General features: G+C 45.9%; 1 protein-coding gene across 1 annotated transcript in view; it reads right to left on the minus strand.

Annotated features, from left to right (window-relative positions):
• LOC146829690 (testis-expressed protein 11-like) overlaps positions 1-18,266 on the minus strand; it is a gene marked incomplete at its 5' end in the record, with an annotated part of 200,063 nt that overhangs the window by 20,889 nt on the left and 160,908 nt on the right. The window contains one exon of the mRNA XM_085606536.1: positions 14,347-14,419. Within this exon, the coding sequence (XP_085462662.1) occupies positions 14,347-14,419 (73 nt within the window). The remainder of the gene's footprint in view (positions 1-14,346; positions 14,420-18,266) is intronic.

The raw sequence follows: 18,266 nt of genomic DNA on the forward strand, positions 1-18,266 counted from the left end.
GAGATGTTTAGTTAGAATTTCTGGTGGAGTGTATTTGAACCTGAGACAGAATCCATGATGCACAATATCCAGTACCAAGTTGTCATTTGATATATGTTTCCCCTCTTCCAGGTAAGATGTAATGCCTTTCCCTTCTGTAGTGGGTAATGGAGGAGGGGGAAGAGGAAACTCATATTTGCCACTGATGATGGGTTTATTGGCTGGGGCAGATTGCTGTTGGCCTCCTCTGTCTCTTGATTGACACTTCTGCAGTTGATGACTGTGTTGCTGTCCTTGAGGTCAGTGAGGGATTTGGAACCTCTGATGGAAATACCAGTGGTCATTGGGACAATAGGAATGCCTTATGTTTTAGTTCCTCTTCTCCAAGCCAACCGACCGCAAAGTGTCTAGCTCTGCATTCATGCAAGACATCTCATTGTCAGAATAAGATCCAAACAATGTATTTTCTGAGAATTAGAGATATAATATTCTGTTCTGTGCTTCATGCTTCAAAAAACTCTGCAAAAGTTGCAATTTACTCACTAAAACACCTCAAGAAAATTAAACCTTTCATTCCCCAGGATGAACTCAAGACAATAGTACAATTCCTACTCCTTTCTAAACTTGACTATGGGAACGCCATCTTAACAGGGACATCAACAGCTCACCTAGCCCCACTAAGGTCAGGCCTTAACATGGCAGCTCGGCTCATACCTGGTGTAAAAAAATTTGAACACATCACACCAAACCTCAACACCCTCAACTGGCTTCCCATGGAAGGTAGATGTATTTACAAATTGGCCTGCATCACACACCAGGCCCTTCACGTACATTCCCCCAACTACCTAAACAGCAAACTGGTAAAAGCTGGAAAATCCAGAACTCTGAGAAGCACCAACTCACTTCTTCTCATCCCTCCAAAATTGAAAAGGAAAAAGACTCAATGCCGATCCTTTTCTGGTAACGTACCCAGGATGTGGAACGCACTCCCTACAGACCTCAGATGCAACCCCTCCTTCTCCTGCTTCAAAAGGGACCTGAAACTCCTTCTCCTCAACAAATACTTCACGGACCAAGTCAGCTAACCTAGACTTCAATAACCTAGTGGACTCCCCCCTCACTTGACCATCAAGGATGGGTGGCTATCTGACTGTTTCAACCACCTCCGTTTTCTCCCCTTCACTGTATGCCTAAGTATTATGTTTTCCTTATATCTTTATGCATCCTTATGTCATGCGATGTAATGCAAATTTTCTTTCCTTTGTGTATGTAAAGTGCTCTGATACCCACGGGTCAAGCTAGCGCTATATAAAACTTATAAAATAAAAAAATAAAAAATGCCCAGGTTCTGTGAGCTTAGAGGAGCGAACCAAAGCCAAACCATGGCGATATCCATGAGCTGCAAGAATGGATGTAGCTTCTGGAGCACTGATGACCTGATTGGATACCATCATGCCTTTATTGATGATTTCCTGGAAATCTTTACTTCTGTGGCTTGGCAGCTCCTCTATTGTAGTGAGACCCAGAGTAACCTGTCATACATCTCCAAAAAGACAGAAGCGCTTGCTGACTTCTGGTGATAGCTGAAATGCTACATACTTTTCTGCACAACGTTTTTTACTTTTCTTACCAGGAGGAACTGTAGAGGAAGAGGGTGTGGCAAGAAGCTTCTGAAAAGCTGAAACAATCACAGAGTCAGGTGAAGGACCAGCACAGAGATATAATGATCAAGGTGGTCTGTATTTCTTTTGCAAGCGAGAAGGGGCTGCCTTAACAGAGACTGAAGTCAGGAACAGATCAATGGCCGTTTTAAAGAGATCTGGGACCAGAGGGAGTTACTGTTTAGAGATGGACCATTAGTGCAATGTCTCAAATATTACAGACATGAAAGCTGTGATTGCTGGCAGAGGAATATTTCATTTGTTGGCACCTCTGATGAGGACCATCTGGAAAAAGGTGCGGAAAAAGAAAGAACCAACGTCAGCGCGCGAGGGCGGCGTCTATGTAGCTACTACAACGTCATCCCGGCGACCACGACGCCGAACGCGGAGTTGACCGACGCCACCTTCCGACACGCAGGGGTACTGCTGATGAAAAACTTTCCGGATCCAGTCTGACATCCGGGGGTAATTCTAAGGGATGTATGACGTTACAACGCACACTATTACAACGCATGCACTTACAACGCATTTTTTACAACGCATAATCCATTACAACGCATGACATTACAACGCATGACACTACAACGCATTTTTAAAAAATACCTTTACAACGCACTACCATTACAACGCATACTACCTTTACAACGCATACCATTACAACGCATAATATTAAATTACATTTAAGGTAAGTATTAGATAGTATAGGGGTAAAAATTACTATTCTAACTCCAGGGGGTGAAACAGTAGGGTAAGTGTTGGATAGTGCAGGGGTAAAAATTACTATTCTAACTCCAGGGGGTGCAACAGTAGGGAAAGTGTTGGATAGTATAGGGGTAAAATGTACTATTCTAACTCCAGGGGGTGCATCAGTAGGGTAAGTGTTGGATAGTATAGGGGTAAAATTTACCATTCTAACTCCAGGGGGTGCATCAGTAGGGTAAGTGTTGGATAGTATAGGGGTAAAAATTACTATTCTAACTCCAGGGGGTGCATCAGTAGGGAAAGTGTTGGATAGTATAGGGGTAAAAATTACTATTCTAACTCCAGGGGGTGCATCAGTAGGGAAAGTGTTGGATAGTATAGGGGTAAAATTTACTATTCTAACTCCAGGGGGTGCATCAGTAGGGTAAGTGTTGGATAGTATAGGGGTAAAAATTACTATTCTAACTCCAGGGGGTGCATCAGTAGGGTAAGTGTTGGATAGTATAGGGGTAAAATTTACTATTCTAACTCCAGGGGGTGCATCAGTAGGGTAAGTGTTGGATAGTATAGGGGTAAAAATTACTATTCTAACTCCAGGGGGTGCAACAGTAGGGTAAGTGTTGGATAGTATAGGGGTAAAAATTACTATTCTAACTCCAGGGGGTGCATCAGTAGGGTAAGTGTTGGATAGTATAGTGTAATATTATGCGTTGTAATGGTATGCGTTGTAATGGTAGTATGCGTTGTAATGGAATGCGTTGTAAAGGTAGTTTTTAAAAATGCGTTGTAGTGTCATGCGTTGTAATATCATGCGTTGTAATGGATCATGCGTTGTAAAAAATGCGTTGTAATGGTAGTGCGTTGTAAAAGTTGCGTTGTAAAGGTTGTTCCCCAATTCTAAGGTAAGGAATCTATAACTAACTGTTTCTTTCAGATCTGTACGTCTATCCCCACAAGGTGCATTGCGGTCAGCCTGACTTCGCGGCAGCTCCCACTACGTTCTACTGTAAAGGCTGACCGGGTCCAATCCACTTCTTGTATCCAGCCCGTGCTCCATCGTGGTTGGCCACTTTTTACGACTTTGAGCTAGTCTTACTCAACAAGGTCTCTGCTGTTGTACTTTGATCTTTTAGGTGCTAGCATTTAATAAAAGCTCTAACAATTCATAACTCCGTTTTACCGATTGGATTTTTGTTGTTTTGGTGTCAACTAATTTATTAAAATGTTCTCTATTTTTCTAAATTGCTGTGGGATATTTCTTGTGTTGTGTTTTCACTTCAATTTTTGCTTAAATGCGTATTATTTATGCAGCCCACTGTTTGTGGGCTGCATAAATACTTTGCACATTGCCTCTAAGTTAAGCCGGACTCCTTTTGTGCCAAGCAACCAGAGGGTTCAGCACAAGTTAATTTAGTGAGGTTTGTGTTTCACCCTGACAGGGATTGCGGCTGTCGCTTGAACAGGGGTCACCCCCCCCTTCAACCAACAACCACTTTCTCATATTTATTAATTCAATATACAGTTTGGGAGCCTCGAACAGTCTGACTTGTCACATTTGTAGCAGTGTGATGGCTAATAGTTGTGTAGGTTCTGTCTTTGGCAGTGGCAATGGGTGGTGCAAGATGCGGTGTCCTCCTGACGAGGGCCCTGGCACTTACTTTTTTGTGTGCAAATTAAGCGCTGTTCTTGACCCTTTAAAAACTACAGGAATATTACAACTGCCCCCTGCTGTAACAGCTTCTAGGGGGTACCCCTACAGACTAATATTGCCTGATTTCTGAAATTGTGCAGCTGGGACGATATCCAATATTAGTGGACCAGGGTAGCCTCCGGGACACAATATGAAGACTTAACGATTCAGGGGTTCCCTGATTACACTCGAAATGTCAAATAACAAAGACAATCCTAGGCTGCTGTTAAACGAAGAATGCATGAGGAAAACGTCTGTACATGTTGTTCTTCCCTGTGAAACTAAGGTTGAGTCTCGCTCTTTCAGTTCCCCAGAGACAGCTTGGGGCTGGCTGCTGGGAAGGTTGGCAGACAGAAAAGAAAGAGAGAACCAACAGAATGTTTCGAGAAGACGGGCATATCCACCGCCCTGCCTCCGTTTCTGATAGACCCACTCACTATACCACTGGCAAGGGCAGGCTCCACCTCACTGTGCGGAATACTGGGGAGCTCAGATTGAAATCTTATTGCTAATGCCTGGTCCTAGTGGAGTGCTTAGCTCTCTATATGGCATATTCTTGAGAAGATATGCTCCTTAAGTGTTAAAATGTGTGGCTTTGCATCTCATACTGAAGATGATGACGTATAATTGATATGTGGAGGTAACTGCCTCCAAGCTGCCCACTTGGTCCCAGCTGAGGCTATGCTGAGCATTTCTGTGGTAGTCCAGATGCTTGCTCAGGATTAGACGGGACATCGGGCAGTCAAGACCCTACTCGAGGCTCTACTATTGTCTGTTTCTTGGTTTACTGTTGTTCATGGAAGGTTTAGGTGGCATAAGGGAGGGGCGAGAGGCAGATCGGTCAGAGAGGCATGCTGTGTCTATCTGGACCTCTCCTAGAGTAACTGTTTAAGGTTGTGGAAGTACGTACTTTTTTCAGATTGCTTGTGTGGTATATACACCGATCCACACCCTTGGGTGGGAGGTTACCTTACCCGAGGCTTACGTTTAGGATGTTTAACTGGCGATGAGATGAGTGGACTGAAGGAGTAAACTTCAATCTATGTTGCAGAAGATTTTAGATACTATACTAAGACAGGTCCCTTAAAAAATTGTACCATGGAATGTTTGAGGGCTCCATGAGTGTACAAAGTGCCACAGATTATTGTTGGTTATAAGATAACATGTTAATAACGCTTTTCTACAAGAAACACATCTCAGAGACACAAAGCATAGGCACTTGGCCAAGGGATGGATGGACAGATGTTCTCAGTGTCCTAGTTTTCGAGAGGGGGGGGGGGGGGTATTGGGTTAGGTTGCAGGCTCCTCTTTGTGAATCCAAGGTTGTTCCACGACCAGGAGGGGAGATATGGCATGTGGGGAAGTAGATGGACCAAAAACTTGTTTCCTTAATGTATCTGTCCCGAATATCATTGAAGTAGATGTTTTTCCCCAAATTGGCAGAATTTGTAATCCTCTGGGATAGGCACACCAATGATCTGGGCAAGTGACTGTCACCATGTGATGTCAGCAGTGAAAGGCAGCGAGCCTCATGTGATAGACTTCCTCCACAACTAATTGAAACTGTAGAACAACTGAATGTGGTTGATGTGTGGAGAGAGTGAGTTGTGACAGGCTTGGTGTACTCTTCTTATTCTCTCCCACCCCAGCACGAGTACAGCACACTGGACTATTTAGTTCTAAGCCCTGGTTAGTTTGACGGCTGCGCAGGAATATACTATATGGGCCATCAGTAGAATGTTGGCTGACCACTCCCAGGTGACATTGATATGTAAACGTAGAAGCGTACCTCATGTCCCCCACTTAGTGCCTCAGTTCTGAGGCTATGCAACATCAGGTGTTTCAAACATCGGTTAAAGACGCTCTCATAGCACACATTGACTTGTCAACGTTAATGCAGGCGACAGAATGGGAGGCATTAAAAGGTCTATTAAGACGAGTTCCAATACGGAAGGAGTATGGGATGAGACAACAACTGCAGCTTGTGCTTATATTTATGCTACATAACCTGTCCATGACGCGGAGCTGATCTGTGAAGAGGGTGCTGGTATTAGCTAAGAATCGAATAACACTAACAAGAATCAGGACCAGTCCTCCTAGTTACCCTGCCTGTTTGATGGAGCTGGCTGTATGCAATGACAGGGAAGAATCACACACCCTATTCAATGGCCAAAAGATATTTAGGAGGATTACATGCAAGGGGGATACATGAGGGAGGCGCTTAAATTAAGAACTCACATTGACGTTTTGAACGTATCTTTCTTCTGAGAAGGAAACATATCAATATTGTGCATTGCTTATTCTTTGCGTTTGCAATGCCGCGCATCGTTACTTGCTTATTCTATACTCTTGGCATTGATTCTGTAAGGTTTAAAAAATATGAGTGAGGCAGTACTCCATATGAAAAATGAGTGAAACTTCACTCCAAGACAAGACTCACAAGCAATTGACTTTAAGCTGCAAGAAATTATACTCACACCCAATGAGTGAGACTGTGTTCATGGCCGAAGCAGGAAGTACACAGCCAATGAGGAATACTCTGCAAGGTATAAGACTCAGGCTGAATGAAAAAATGCATTAAACCAAGCCAAATCAGCTTAGCAGTGGTTTAAAAAGCGAGATTTATAATGAAATAATCCAAGGTGTATGACTCATACCCAACTAATGAGGCTGTATTTAGTCCCCTCTTCTGCCTCTTTGCCCACCATGACACACTCCCACTTATGTGTCCTCCTCAGCAGACTTCGTCCCTTCTGACATTTTCTGCCAAGCTCTGTTCGAAGTTCTTCCCTGTCCTAGTCTGCCGCATGCAGTGTTAGTCTTCTATCTTCTGTATGGTCCTGCTCAGTGAGCTCTTAGCTGTCGGCTCTGTAGTTTCATCTTCTGTCCACAGTGCTTAATTTGTGAAAAAAGTAAGCGCAGGGGTCCACAGGTTTTCTTAGCAGTCTGATGTCACCTTTGTCGAATGTCATGATTGCCAAATGGAGGTGATTGCCAGACACCAAGGTAGCTTAGTCTTGATTCCACCTCATACCTCTTTCTTCCCTCTCTTCCATCACCTTCCACTACCTGCATCATAATCTAACACTTGCATATGTTTTATCTTCCCTACATATTGGGTCTTGGCTGCAGACAGCTTTTGCTCTCTGTGACCAACCCCACTGTTTCCAATATGGTTTTGGGTCAGCCCCTGCTCATGAATGGATGACTTTGTTGTCTGGCTGTCCTCTCTCAAACTTATGGTTCCACTGCAAGGATGTCTGGACTTCGATGCTGCTCCATCTCACGCACCTTGTACTCCTAGGAGGCTAAAAGCCATTCCAAATATTAGTCTTTGTTCTAACGCATCTGGGTGTAGTGATTTACGCATGCAAGCTAATCCTTCAAATACCTTGAATAATATTAAGTGCAGTTAACAATGGACCAGATTCACAAAGGTAAGCGTAGACTTTTGTGTAAGTCTATAGTTGTTTGCTAGTCACAAAGGCATTTTAGGAGTAGTATCCTTACGACTGTGTAGTATCCGCTCATAAAAAGATAGGACTGTCCTACTTTGTATGTACAGAGACTCCCCAGTCATAGAGATACTACCTGTAAAATACCTTTGTGAATAGCAAACAATTGTTAAACTTACATAAAAGTGTAAGTTTACCTTTGTGAATCGGGTATAATCTGTTCAGAACCCAAGATCAAATATTTGGTTCAAAGTCTTGAGAAGGAATAAAAGATCGCCACTCCACACAAAGAATGTAATTTTAGATCACTAAAGTAGATCATCAATACTATAGCCTTAAAAAGGTTTCCAAATCCATATAAAGCTGGCTGTGGAACTCCAACAACAAGACGATACTAAAGGACAATTCAATCTTCAAACTGAGCGAGAAGTGAGCAGCCCACAATGCCATTCGGAAGCGAAGTTCTACCAAGTAAGTATCCTGATATACTAGAGGTCAAAGATAGCTGCCGCTCTCTAGTTCACTTTTGAGAGCTTCATCATGTGAGCGCCATCTTAGTTTGGGAAAGATACATCAGATACTCATCATTTCAGCTATATCTTAAAAGTATAGAATACTACACATAGCTGCATTCTATATTAAATACATGTTATGTGTGTTTGTAAAGTGCACTATCACCCGTGGGGGTCTCCTGGTGCTGAGCAGGCGTGTGTGCTTAGCCCTGCCTATGGTAGGCTGGTTAATTGAAAAGCCAGATCTTCACCTTCTTGAGGAATTCAAGAAGAGAGTAGAAGGCTCTGATATGGAGTAGGAATTCATTCAACACTTTAGGAGCGACATAAGAGAATGCCCATCCTCTTGATCTTCTTTTGTATATCCATGAACTAAAAATTCACAAAATAATGTTCTGAATAACTAAAATGTAAGAAACCACAAGTGCACTTAATATCTTGGTGTCCCTGCACCTTTACAGGCTCCGTGACAAATTCTTGTCTACTTTGACTACAAGTGACGCATACTGCGCAGATGTTCCTGACATCCTCCCTATTCTTGAGTTTGTCCTGCCCAATAGCATTTTTTTCTCACAGTATTCTGATTGGTTGATTTGTATCCTTCAACTGATGAGGTTACTTGCATTATGGAAACTAATTTACTTCGGTTCTTTTAAGCCTTCTTTGGCAAGACATGTTTTCATGCCCTCCCCCACATATGCTACTTTCCCTTTCAGTTTGGCCCTGCACCCACTCTGTGTTGCTTACCATTCTACTCCCAAGCTTATCTGTTGCTTCACCACCCCTCTCCATCCTGCATTTTTTTAAATATACTCCTGCCCGTTCCACTTCTCCGTTGCTCTCCTATCCATCCCTGCTTGTCACTTCCTTCTTCTCCCACTTTCCCAGATATTTTTAACAATTTTTTGAGTCCATTATAAAATGGATTTTTACCCATTTCAACATGGCCAACCCGAGTATGCAAGTGCAAACTTGCACAGTGGTCACCATAAAACTGATTTGCATTATTTGAATAAACCCCTTCAAAGACACTGCAGATGTGCTTGCATCCACCGCAGCCATCTTTGAATAGATTGACTGATATACTAGAAATTCTTTCAAAGATGGATGTGTGCGCATCCACCGCGGACAACTTTGAATTAGTTTGCTCAAACATTACAAATTCATTGATAGAGGACTGAGTACCCGTGGAGGTCGTACGGGGTCTCTTGGGGGCTTTCCCTCCTCCTCTGGGGGACTAGTTAGTGTTTTCATCTATGGGGCGACAGGCACACTGCACTTTGGGGGGGCTGTTTGGGCTCATGCAGGGGTGCAGGGAGGGGGGAGTTCTGTTGGGACGGGTGGGTTGGGGTGGGGTGTTGTTCGTTTTTACCGCAAGGCAAACCCTTTACTGTATTGGTGTTTTTGAGGTGCTCTCGGGGGGACGAATGATGGCTTCTGTATGTGATGGGGGGTAGGGACTTGACTTTGTTGTCTTGGAACGTTAATGGACTGGGGGATAGGATTAAGCGAGGTGTGGTCCTGCAGTATCTGAAACGAATTTCGCCAGATGTGGTCTTTCTGCAGGAGACACACCTTATTGGTAATTCCTTCTGTGCCATGAATCGGCGTGGCTATCGTTTGGTGGCCCACTCGGGCTTCACGTCTGGCTCGCGGGGGGTGGGCATCATGGTTAAGAACTCGCTCCCGCTGGAAATAGATGAGGTGCGCCATGATGAGAGGGGACGCTACACTGCCTTGGTGGGGAGAATGGAGGGTAAAGTGGTTGTCTTCGTTTCAGTGTATGTCCCACCGGGGCTACAGTCTACCACTTTTGCGGACCTGGGGCGCCTCCTCCTTGACCTTCCGGGGGGGCTTCTGGTGGTTGGGGGGGATTTCAATGCGGTGGTTTCTGGGACTATGGATCGTCACCCCCCTAGGGACCTCCCCCGGGCGCAGGCGTGGCTGTCCGGCCTCTTAGATACATTGGGATTGGTGGACTGCTGGCGCTTAAAACATCCCACGCAGCTGCAATACACCTTCCATTCGGGTGCCCATGGTAGCCTCTCGCGGCTTGATCATATCCTTGTCCCTGCGGCCTGTGCTGGGAGGGTGGGAGAGGTGCGCCATCTGGCGCGGGGTATTTCAGATCACTCCCCGCTCCTGTTGCACTTTGGTGTCCTCCCGAGGGGGGAGGGCAGGGTAGCTCCAATCAATGCCTGGTACCTGCGCGACCCCACTATTCGTGCTGACCTGATTAAATCCTTGCAGCGGTATTTCGAGGAGAATGTGGGGTCTGTCCCTTCGGCTATCTCCCTTTGGGAGGCCTTCAAGACGGTCATTAGGGGGGAGGCCCTCTCCTTCATATCCCATGCCCGGAGGCGCGAGCAGGAGGAGGTGACCCGAGTGGAGGCCGAAATTACTGAACTAGAGGGTGATTTGGGGAGTGGGGTGACGGATGCTGCACTGCATGTTCTACACCTTAAGCAAGCGGCCTATAGGGCCCTCGTCACGGAGGCAGCCAGGGGCCTCAGTAGAGAGCAACAGGGGCGACTGTATGATGTGGGTGATAAGGCTGGTAAATTGATTGCGTGGTTGGATAAAAAGGAGAGAGCGAGTCGTGTGGTTCCGCTGATTGAGAGGATGGATGGTGTACGTGTCACCGAGCCAGAAGACATTGTCTCTTGCTTCGCGGATTATTTCCGCGAGGTGTATTCCCGGGTCTCTCCCTGCTCGGAGGCGGATTCTCATGCCCTGCTTCGAGATATCGCGCTGCCCTCCCTTTCGGTGGAGGATAGGGAGTCGTTGGATGCTGCTCCTACCTCGGACGAAATTGCCCTCGCTATACGCTCGGTCGCATCTGGCAAGGGCATGGGCCCGAACGGCATCCCTATCGAGTTGTATAAGCTGCGACCGGACGTGCTGGCACCCCACCTCCGCGCGATGTTCCTGGCGGCCCACTCGCGGGGCTCCCTCCCGCCGGACCAACGTCTGGCTACAATCGTGGTGATCCACAAGGAGGGGAAACCCCGAGACCGGGTTACCTCCTATCGGCCTATCTCGCTCTTGAACGCGGAGCCCAAAATCCTTGCCAAGGTGCTTGCCAACCGGCTGGTCGGCGTGGTGGGCGATTTGGTCCACCAAGACCAGTCTGGCTTTATCCCCCATCGCAACACGGCCCTCAATCTGCGGCGCTTGCACGGGGTGCTCGCGCGTGTTCCGTTTGTGCGGGAGCCGGCCATCTTGGCGTCCTTAGACGCCACCATGGCGTTTGACACGCTCGAATGGCCATACATTTGGGCGATGCTGGCGAAATTTGGATTTGGACCGGGATTCATCAGCTGGGTCAAATTGTTGTACTCGGGCCCGTTAGCGCAGGTGGTAGTGAATGGGCGAGTCTCGGCCCCGTTCGCGCTGGGACGGGGCACGCGACAGGGTTGCCCCTTGTCGCCGCTCCTGTTTGCATTGGCCTTGGAACCCCTGGCGGAGTGGCTGCGGTGGCACCCTTCCATCCGTGGTCTCCGTTGGACCCCCGAGTATGAGGACCGCGTGTCCCTCTACGCTGACGATATCCTTCTGTACCTAGCCTCCCCGCGCAAATCACTGATTGTCCTGGTTGATGTCCTGCGCTCCTTTGGCCGTAACTCAGGCCTTGTCATCAACTGGGCTAAATCATGTGTCTATGTGCTTTCCAGGGAGGCTCCCGTCCTCCCGCGGGGATGTCCGATCCAGATTGCCTCGCAGGGGTTTCGGTACCTGGGTGTGTATATCACGCTGGACCCGGAGGCCCGCTACGAGCGAAACTTGCTTCCCCCCCTCCAGCGCTTGAAGGAGGACGTCGCGCGCTGGCGGCGCCTACCGCTTTCGCCGCTAGGCCGGGCGGCATTGTTTAAGATGATGTCGTTGCCGCGCTTCCTGTACGCTCTCCAGAACACTATGGACCTAGTCCCGGCGCGCTACTTCCGCGAGGTGGAGAGTCTACAGCGCCGCCTGTTCTGGGACGGGAGGCCGCGTATAGCCCTGGCGAAGTTGACGCTCCCGTGGTATGACGGGGGGATTGCCCTCCCGGACATTAAGCGGTATTACTGGGCCTCCCAGCTAGCTGCAATTAATCACGGCCTCTATGGGCCCGCCTTGAACCCGGCATTTGAAATGGACAAGATGCTCCTGCCCGGTGGCGACTACAATCGAGCACTCTACTCTGGCGCGCCGGATCCCTGCTTGACGGGGCCCACGCGTGTCATGGTGCGGGTGTGGCACGCGGCCAATGCAGCTATGGGGTGGAAGGACCGTTTGACCTGGGCGTCGCCGTTGTATGCGCCTCAGCGGTTGGGCTCCCTGTGGACCTCGAAGGGCTTCGAGAAGTGGGACACGATTGGCATCAGTAAAGTGGGGGACCTCTGGACGAGAGGGGGATTTAAAACATTCGAGACGCTGCAGACGGAGTTTCAGCTGCAGGGCAGTGAATACTTTCGGTACTTGCAGGTCCGTCATGCGCTGGGCTCCGTCTTCCCAGACGTCGCCTCCATCCCGGAGTCTTCCCCCCTGGAGGATAGAGTGCTGGATGGCCACGTTCCGGATAGCACGATCTCCCTCATTTACAAAAAATTGATTAATGACCGCTCGGGCCTGCTGACCGGCCTCCGTGAGGCTTGGGTTGCCGACGGGCTGGAGTTGGACGACGAAGACTGGATTTCCGCGGTGGCCTCTCCGAAGGAGGTGGCCATACCGGCTCGCCTTCGCTTCGTCCAGCTTAAGATACTCCACCGGGTTTACATGACGGGGCCAAGGCTTCTGCGTATGGGTTATGCTGAGGATGGGTTGTGTAGGCGTGGGTGTGGTGCTTTGGCGACTTTTTTGCATATTTTGTGGGAATGCCCGAAGGTGGAGCGATTCTGGCGTGGTGTGCATGAGGTCCTGCGTCTGGCTACGCATGTCGCGCTGTTGCCTGAAGCGAGGAGATGCTTGCTGAATGTGTGGGAACCAACTGATTACTCGGTTCCGCAGACGCGATGGGTGACTCTGGGATATATGATAGCTAAGCGTGACATCGCTCAACTGTGGGGATCCCAGCGGCCCCCGGCGGTGTCGGCCTGGAAAGAACATATGGATTGGTGCATGTTCCGAGAAAAGGTGGTGTATGTGGCGAGGGGCAAGCCTGGGGCGTGGGTGAAAATATGGGGCCCCTGGAACGCCTACCGCGGGGGTATCTGCGAGCCACCACTGCTGCCTGCTGCCTCACCGGCTCCGTCCCCCTAGTTGACCCCCTCCCCCAGCCCCGGGCACAGAGTTCCCCCAGTCCTGGACTTGTTTCCCTTCCCCCTCTTCAGATCCCTGTGGATGATCGGGGTCCCTCATTTGAGGAGCACGTGTGGTTACCTTCGATTGCGGGTTGCCTTGCGGGTGTGGTTTTTCTATGTTGTTGTGTGTGTATAAAATGAAACCGTATCGTGGGCTTAGAGTCATGCGGCCCACGTCGTTGATGCCTCCTGATTTACTTCTCTGCAACGCCAAGTGCCCTTTTGTAAGTTTGTCAGGTGCTCCTGTCACTCTAGCGGCCAGCCGGAAGGTTGTAGGCCCATACTTGTATATACTTGAGATTGCAATAAACGGTTTCAAAAACAAAAAAAAAAAAAAAAAAAAAGATAGAGGACTGAGTAGTATTCAGCTTTGTGAATGACATGTTCTTTAAAGTATTCATTTATGTTTAAACTCCTATGGTGTTGCCCTCTGAGGTTATATGTTCTATTGTGGAATGGGTTGTCCACGGGGTTTTGTAGAATGCTTGAGATTGTCAGTTGGAAGCTGAACTCGACGTGGAGCGGCCTCGGGTGATCTACCGCAATTGTAATTTACAATAAAAGTTGTACAACCACAACAGAGTCTGCCACTCATTACAGACCGCAATGGATGCATCCTCACCAACCATGCCCATCTCTGAACGGGTTTGTTCAAATATTACAAATGTATTCAAAGATGGCAGCTGTGCATCCAAGGTGGCTAACTATCAAAAGACACATTGACAAAGACAATAGGTTGCAATGTCGAGACTTACTGGCTTTTGCCAGTGCTTGTTCTCTGTGCTACTGCTTCCCTATCTTTCTCTTCCTCTTTCATTAATCCTTTTGTGCCTTTTCCTTTCTTGCTCTGGGACAAAATGTAATGTTGAATGATAAGTCTCAGTCCCGAAAATGTGTGCCAATAGGCACCACAAGCAACCACTAGCACAGATTAAGCATCACTTTTGATGCAGTAGGTTGGAGCATTGGACACAGATGTATTAACACAAAAAGCCTAGACTATTAAACATATAATTTTGCTGCTGAAACTCGGTTATTATTTAGTATATTCATGTATTTTACGCTCACCTGATGACTTTAGTAGTGTCCAGATCTCCCTACACAAATTAATACGCTCCAAGGATTGGGTTAGAAGATCAATCTATTGAAGAAAAGAGTAGCATACAGAGAACGTCACTTCTACAGTACTCGCTTATTCTTACTCAGTTTTTATGAAGTATTACATGAAGAATGAGTTTCATAAAGGTATCTTACAAACGTTAGTCACGAGAATGATGTCCTTGATGCATTCAGTTGCAGATATAGAATTGCTAGTCTCTCTTAAGGACCATTTATAAAAATAGGTTGTGCAGAACTCAGCAATGCAGAGGCTGTAACTAGTCCCAAATGGACCAAACACACAATCTTTTTCATTTGTACGATTTGAAAGATCTTTGACCTGATGGCTTTATGAGTTAGGCAGCCCCTTACAGGCATGGAGGAGTTAAGAGTAGCATTATGAGTCCCTTTAGTACTGTGACTCTCTCCGAACGATCTTTGACCCGATGGCTTTATGAGTTAGGCAGACCCTTACAGGCATGGAGGAGTTAAGAGTAGCATTATGAGTCCCTTTAGTACTGTGACCTCTCCGAACGATCTTAGACCCGATGGCTTTATGAGTTAGGCAGCCCCTTACAGGCATGGAGGAGTTAAGAGTAGCATTATGAGTCTCTTTAGTACTGTGACTCTCTCCGAACGATCTTTGACCCGATGGCTTTATGAGTTGGGCAGCCCTTACAGGCATGGAGGAGTTAGGAGTAGCATTATGAGTCCCTTTAGTACTGTGACTCTCTCCGAACGATCTTTGACCCGATGGCTTTATGGGTTAGGCAGCCCCTTACAGGCATGGAGGAGTTAAGAGTAGCATTATGAGTCCCTTTAGTACTGTGACTCTCTCCGAACGATCTTTGATTCGATGGCTTTATGAGTTAGGCAGCCCCTTACAGGCATGGAGGAGTTAAGAGTAGCATTATGAGTCTCTTTAGTACTGTGACTCTCTTTGAACGATCTTTGACCCGATGGCTTTATGAGTTAGGCAGCCCCTTACAGGCATGGAGGAGTTAAGAGTAGCATTATGAGTCCCTTTAGTACTGTGACCTCTCCGAACGATCTTTGATTCGATGGCTTTATGAGTTAGGCAGCCCCTTACAGGCATGGAGGAGTTAAGAGTAGCATTATGAGTCCCTTTAGTACTGTGACTCTCTCCGAACGATCTTTGATTCGATGGCTTTATGAGTTAGGCAGCCCCTTACAGGCATGGAGGAGTTAAGAGTAGCATTATGAGTCTCTTTAGTACTGTGACTCTCTCTGAACGATCTTTGACCCAATGGCTTTATGAGTTAGGCAGCCCCTTACAGGCATGGAGGAGTTAAGAGTAGCATTATGAGTCCCTTTAGTACTGTGAATCTTTCTTCTTGAGTCTATCCCTTCGCGCCGGGAAACCAACTGTGGGTAGCTGTTGCGCGTTATAAGCTCAAATAAATAAATAAATAAATCTCTCCGAACGATCTTTGACCCGATGGCTTTATGAGTTTGGCAGCCTTTACAGGCATCTGGCATTATGACTCCCTTTAGTACTGCCACACTCTCTAAGAATCTTTGACCTGATAGCTTTATGAGTTAGGTAGCCCCTTACAGGCATTTAGAAGTCAGAGTGGTATTATGAGTCGCTTTAGAACTGCCACTCTCTCTGAAAGATCTAATGTAACAGAACTACAACACCCAGAATTTAAAGAAAAACACTCTTTGAGAACAGCACATCAGATGGACACATTTAAATTTTCCACATCTTCCAATGCCTTGCTAATTAACTCTTAATCCACCGTTTGTTTTTTACTACCAATTTCACCATGTAATAAGCAGCAAATGTACAAAAAACTAATTCAAAGCAACAGACTGTGAACCAGCTTCTCACACACATATTCTGCAAATCAGATAAACTGTCACATTCTCACACCTTATAAAGCGTCTTACTCACCTGTTATTAAATATATAAAGCCACTCACAAAACCACTCATACATTACCTCATATAGTTCCAATGTTTTCTCAAAAATATTTCATGCTCTCTTATAACACTTTCACATACACATATACATTTTCAATTTTTTTTTCTCCAAATTAAATGTAACTTACATACCTGAAAATTGAGTTCGTTGATCAAATATTATTTTTTGGCCTTATCAGATGGATACTATACTGTCAGGAAATTTTAAAACTAAGCATAAGAATGGCACCTCACTCACACAGAAATCAACCATTAATGGCAGCATTTTTAACTTTGCACCCTCTGATAGTGCGGAAGGCAGCAAATAAAAACATATCTTTCAGGTTTTTATTTTGTCACTCCATTCCGGAATGGTTAGTATGTGTTAACCTTATTGTGCACATCTATAAGGAACCCCAATGTGTGTGGGTGTTTTGCACACTGCCGGCATTGGGCTTTACTTGAGCTACATTTGGGTGATATTCGAGCTACATTTGGGCTCTTTTCTTTCTTGGGGCCATCTTGGGAGACTTATTTGTTAGGAAGCTCTCTAATCTCCTCATTAACTGCAGCATCCTCAGTAGAAAATGCGTTCAGGTTTCCACTTTGATTCCCTCAAGATGGTGGTCAGATATGCCACACTTTTGGCATAAATTCTGAATTTTAGCACTTTAGTTGCTCATCAGAATACTGCAGTAAACTGCTGATCACCAGGCAGTTAACTGGCAATCTTCTGCTGGTGTTGAAAATGCATGTTTCAGTCTACATGTGAGAATGTTTTAATGAAATAGAAGAAGGTATTTGAGAGCTCACTTAAACGTGTCCTAAATTTTCTTTCTACAGCACTAACCATCATTTCTAAGAAAAAATGTAACCCTTCATTTGTTCCTTTCTAAATTAAATGTTTTAAGTTTCAACAGTTTGATTCAATCAAGATGGCTTCAGGTGTGCCATACTGTTGTCATAGGTAAGACTGTTAGTGCTCTAATTGTTCTTTAAAACACTCTGGGAGGCAACAGTAGAACACACGGGAATCAACTGACAGGCTGCTCCTGTTGAAATACATGTTTTACTGAGAATGTCAGACTTCATTCACATATGGCTGAGGATCATGGTGTGAATTTACAGAAAATATGCTCTCTTTTTAGATTCTGGAGCACATTCAATAACTTCTGTGGAAACATAATTTCTTCTTTTCGTGACCCTCTAAACCTGCCATTCACAACAATGCATTTCAATGGGGTGCTGTTCGGTATATTGGTCCCAAGATGGCTGCCAGCACTTTCTGGTTGAAGTGCTGACAGCCAATTAGATCTCACCATGAGATCTGTGCTCAGGCTCTGCCCAGATATCCTTATTTGCTTTCCCTTAAATTTCTCAACAACTACTGAATGGATTTACACCAAATAACTGAAAGTACGATCTGCTAACCAAAATCTACCTTCTTACGAAATTTGGTGCAATTCCAACCAGCGGTTCGGGCTGTAGTCATGTTCAAAGCTCCTATTAGAATTAACATGGGAAATCATATTTTTTTCAACACCTCCTTCCCCCCCCCACACTTTTTATCGGCCCCCGCTTGACAAATCATCCTGAAACTTTCCATGCACAACAAGACTCATTATGACACTTTTATTTGGAAAATGTTGTGAAGAGTCGTCAAACGACGCCGAAGATATAGGCAAGTCAAAAAACGCATTTTCCCTAAAAACGGCATGGCAATAACATTTTGGCCTCCATTAAAAAAAAAAACTAGATATTCACTGAAAAAAAACAAGGATTAAAGGGATGGTATATTTAAGTCTTCTAATAATATTAAAACATTTAATAACCAAAATAGCTCCTCGTGGTTTATTATGTTACCCTATCTCCTCAATGGCAAAACTGGACCATATTACACATGGTACCTGTCATATATTTTTTATATTGCATAATCTCTATCGCTCTTTCGTTCTCCATACATAT

Source organism: Triturus cristatus, chromosome 5_2 (assembly GCF_964204655.1).
Source record: "Triturus cristatus chromosome 5_2, aTriCri1.1, whole genome shotgun sequence".
Classification (NCBI taxonomy): Eukaryota; Metazoa; Chordata; class Amphibia; order Caudata; family Salamandridae; genus Triturus; species Triturus cristatus.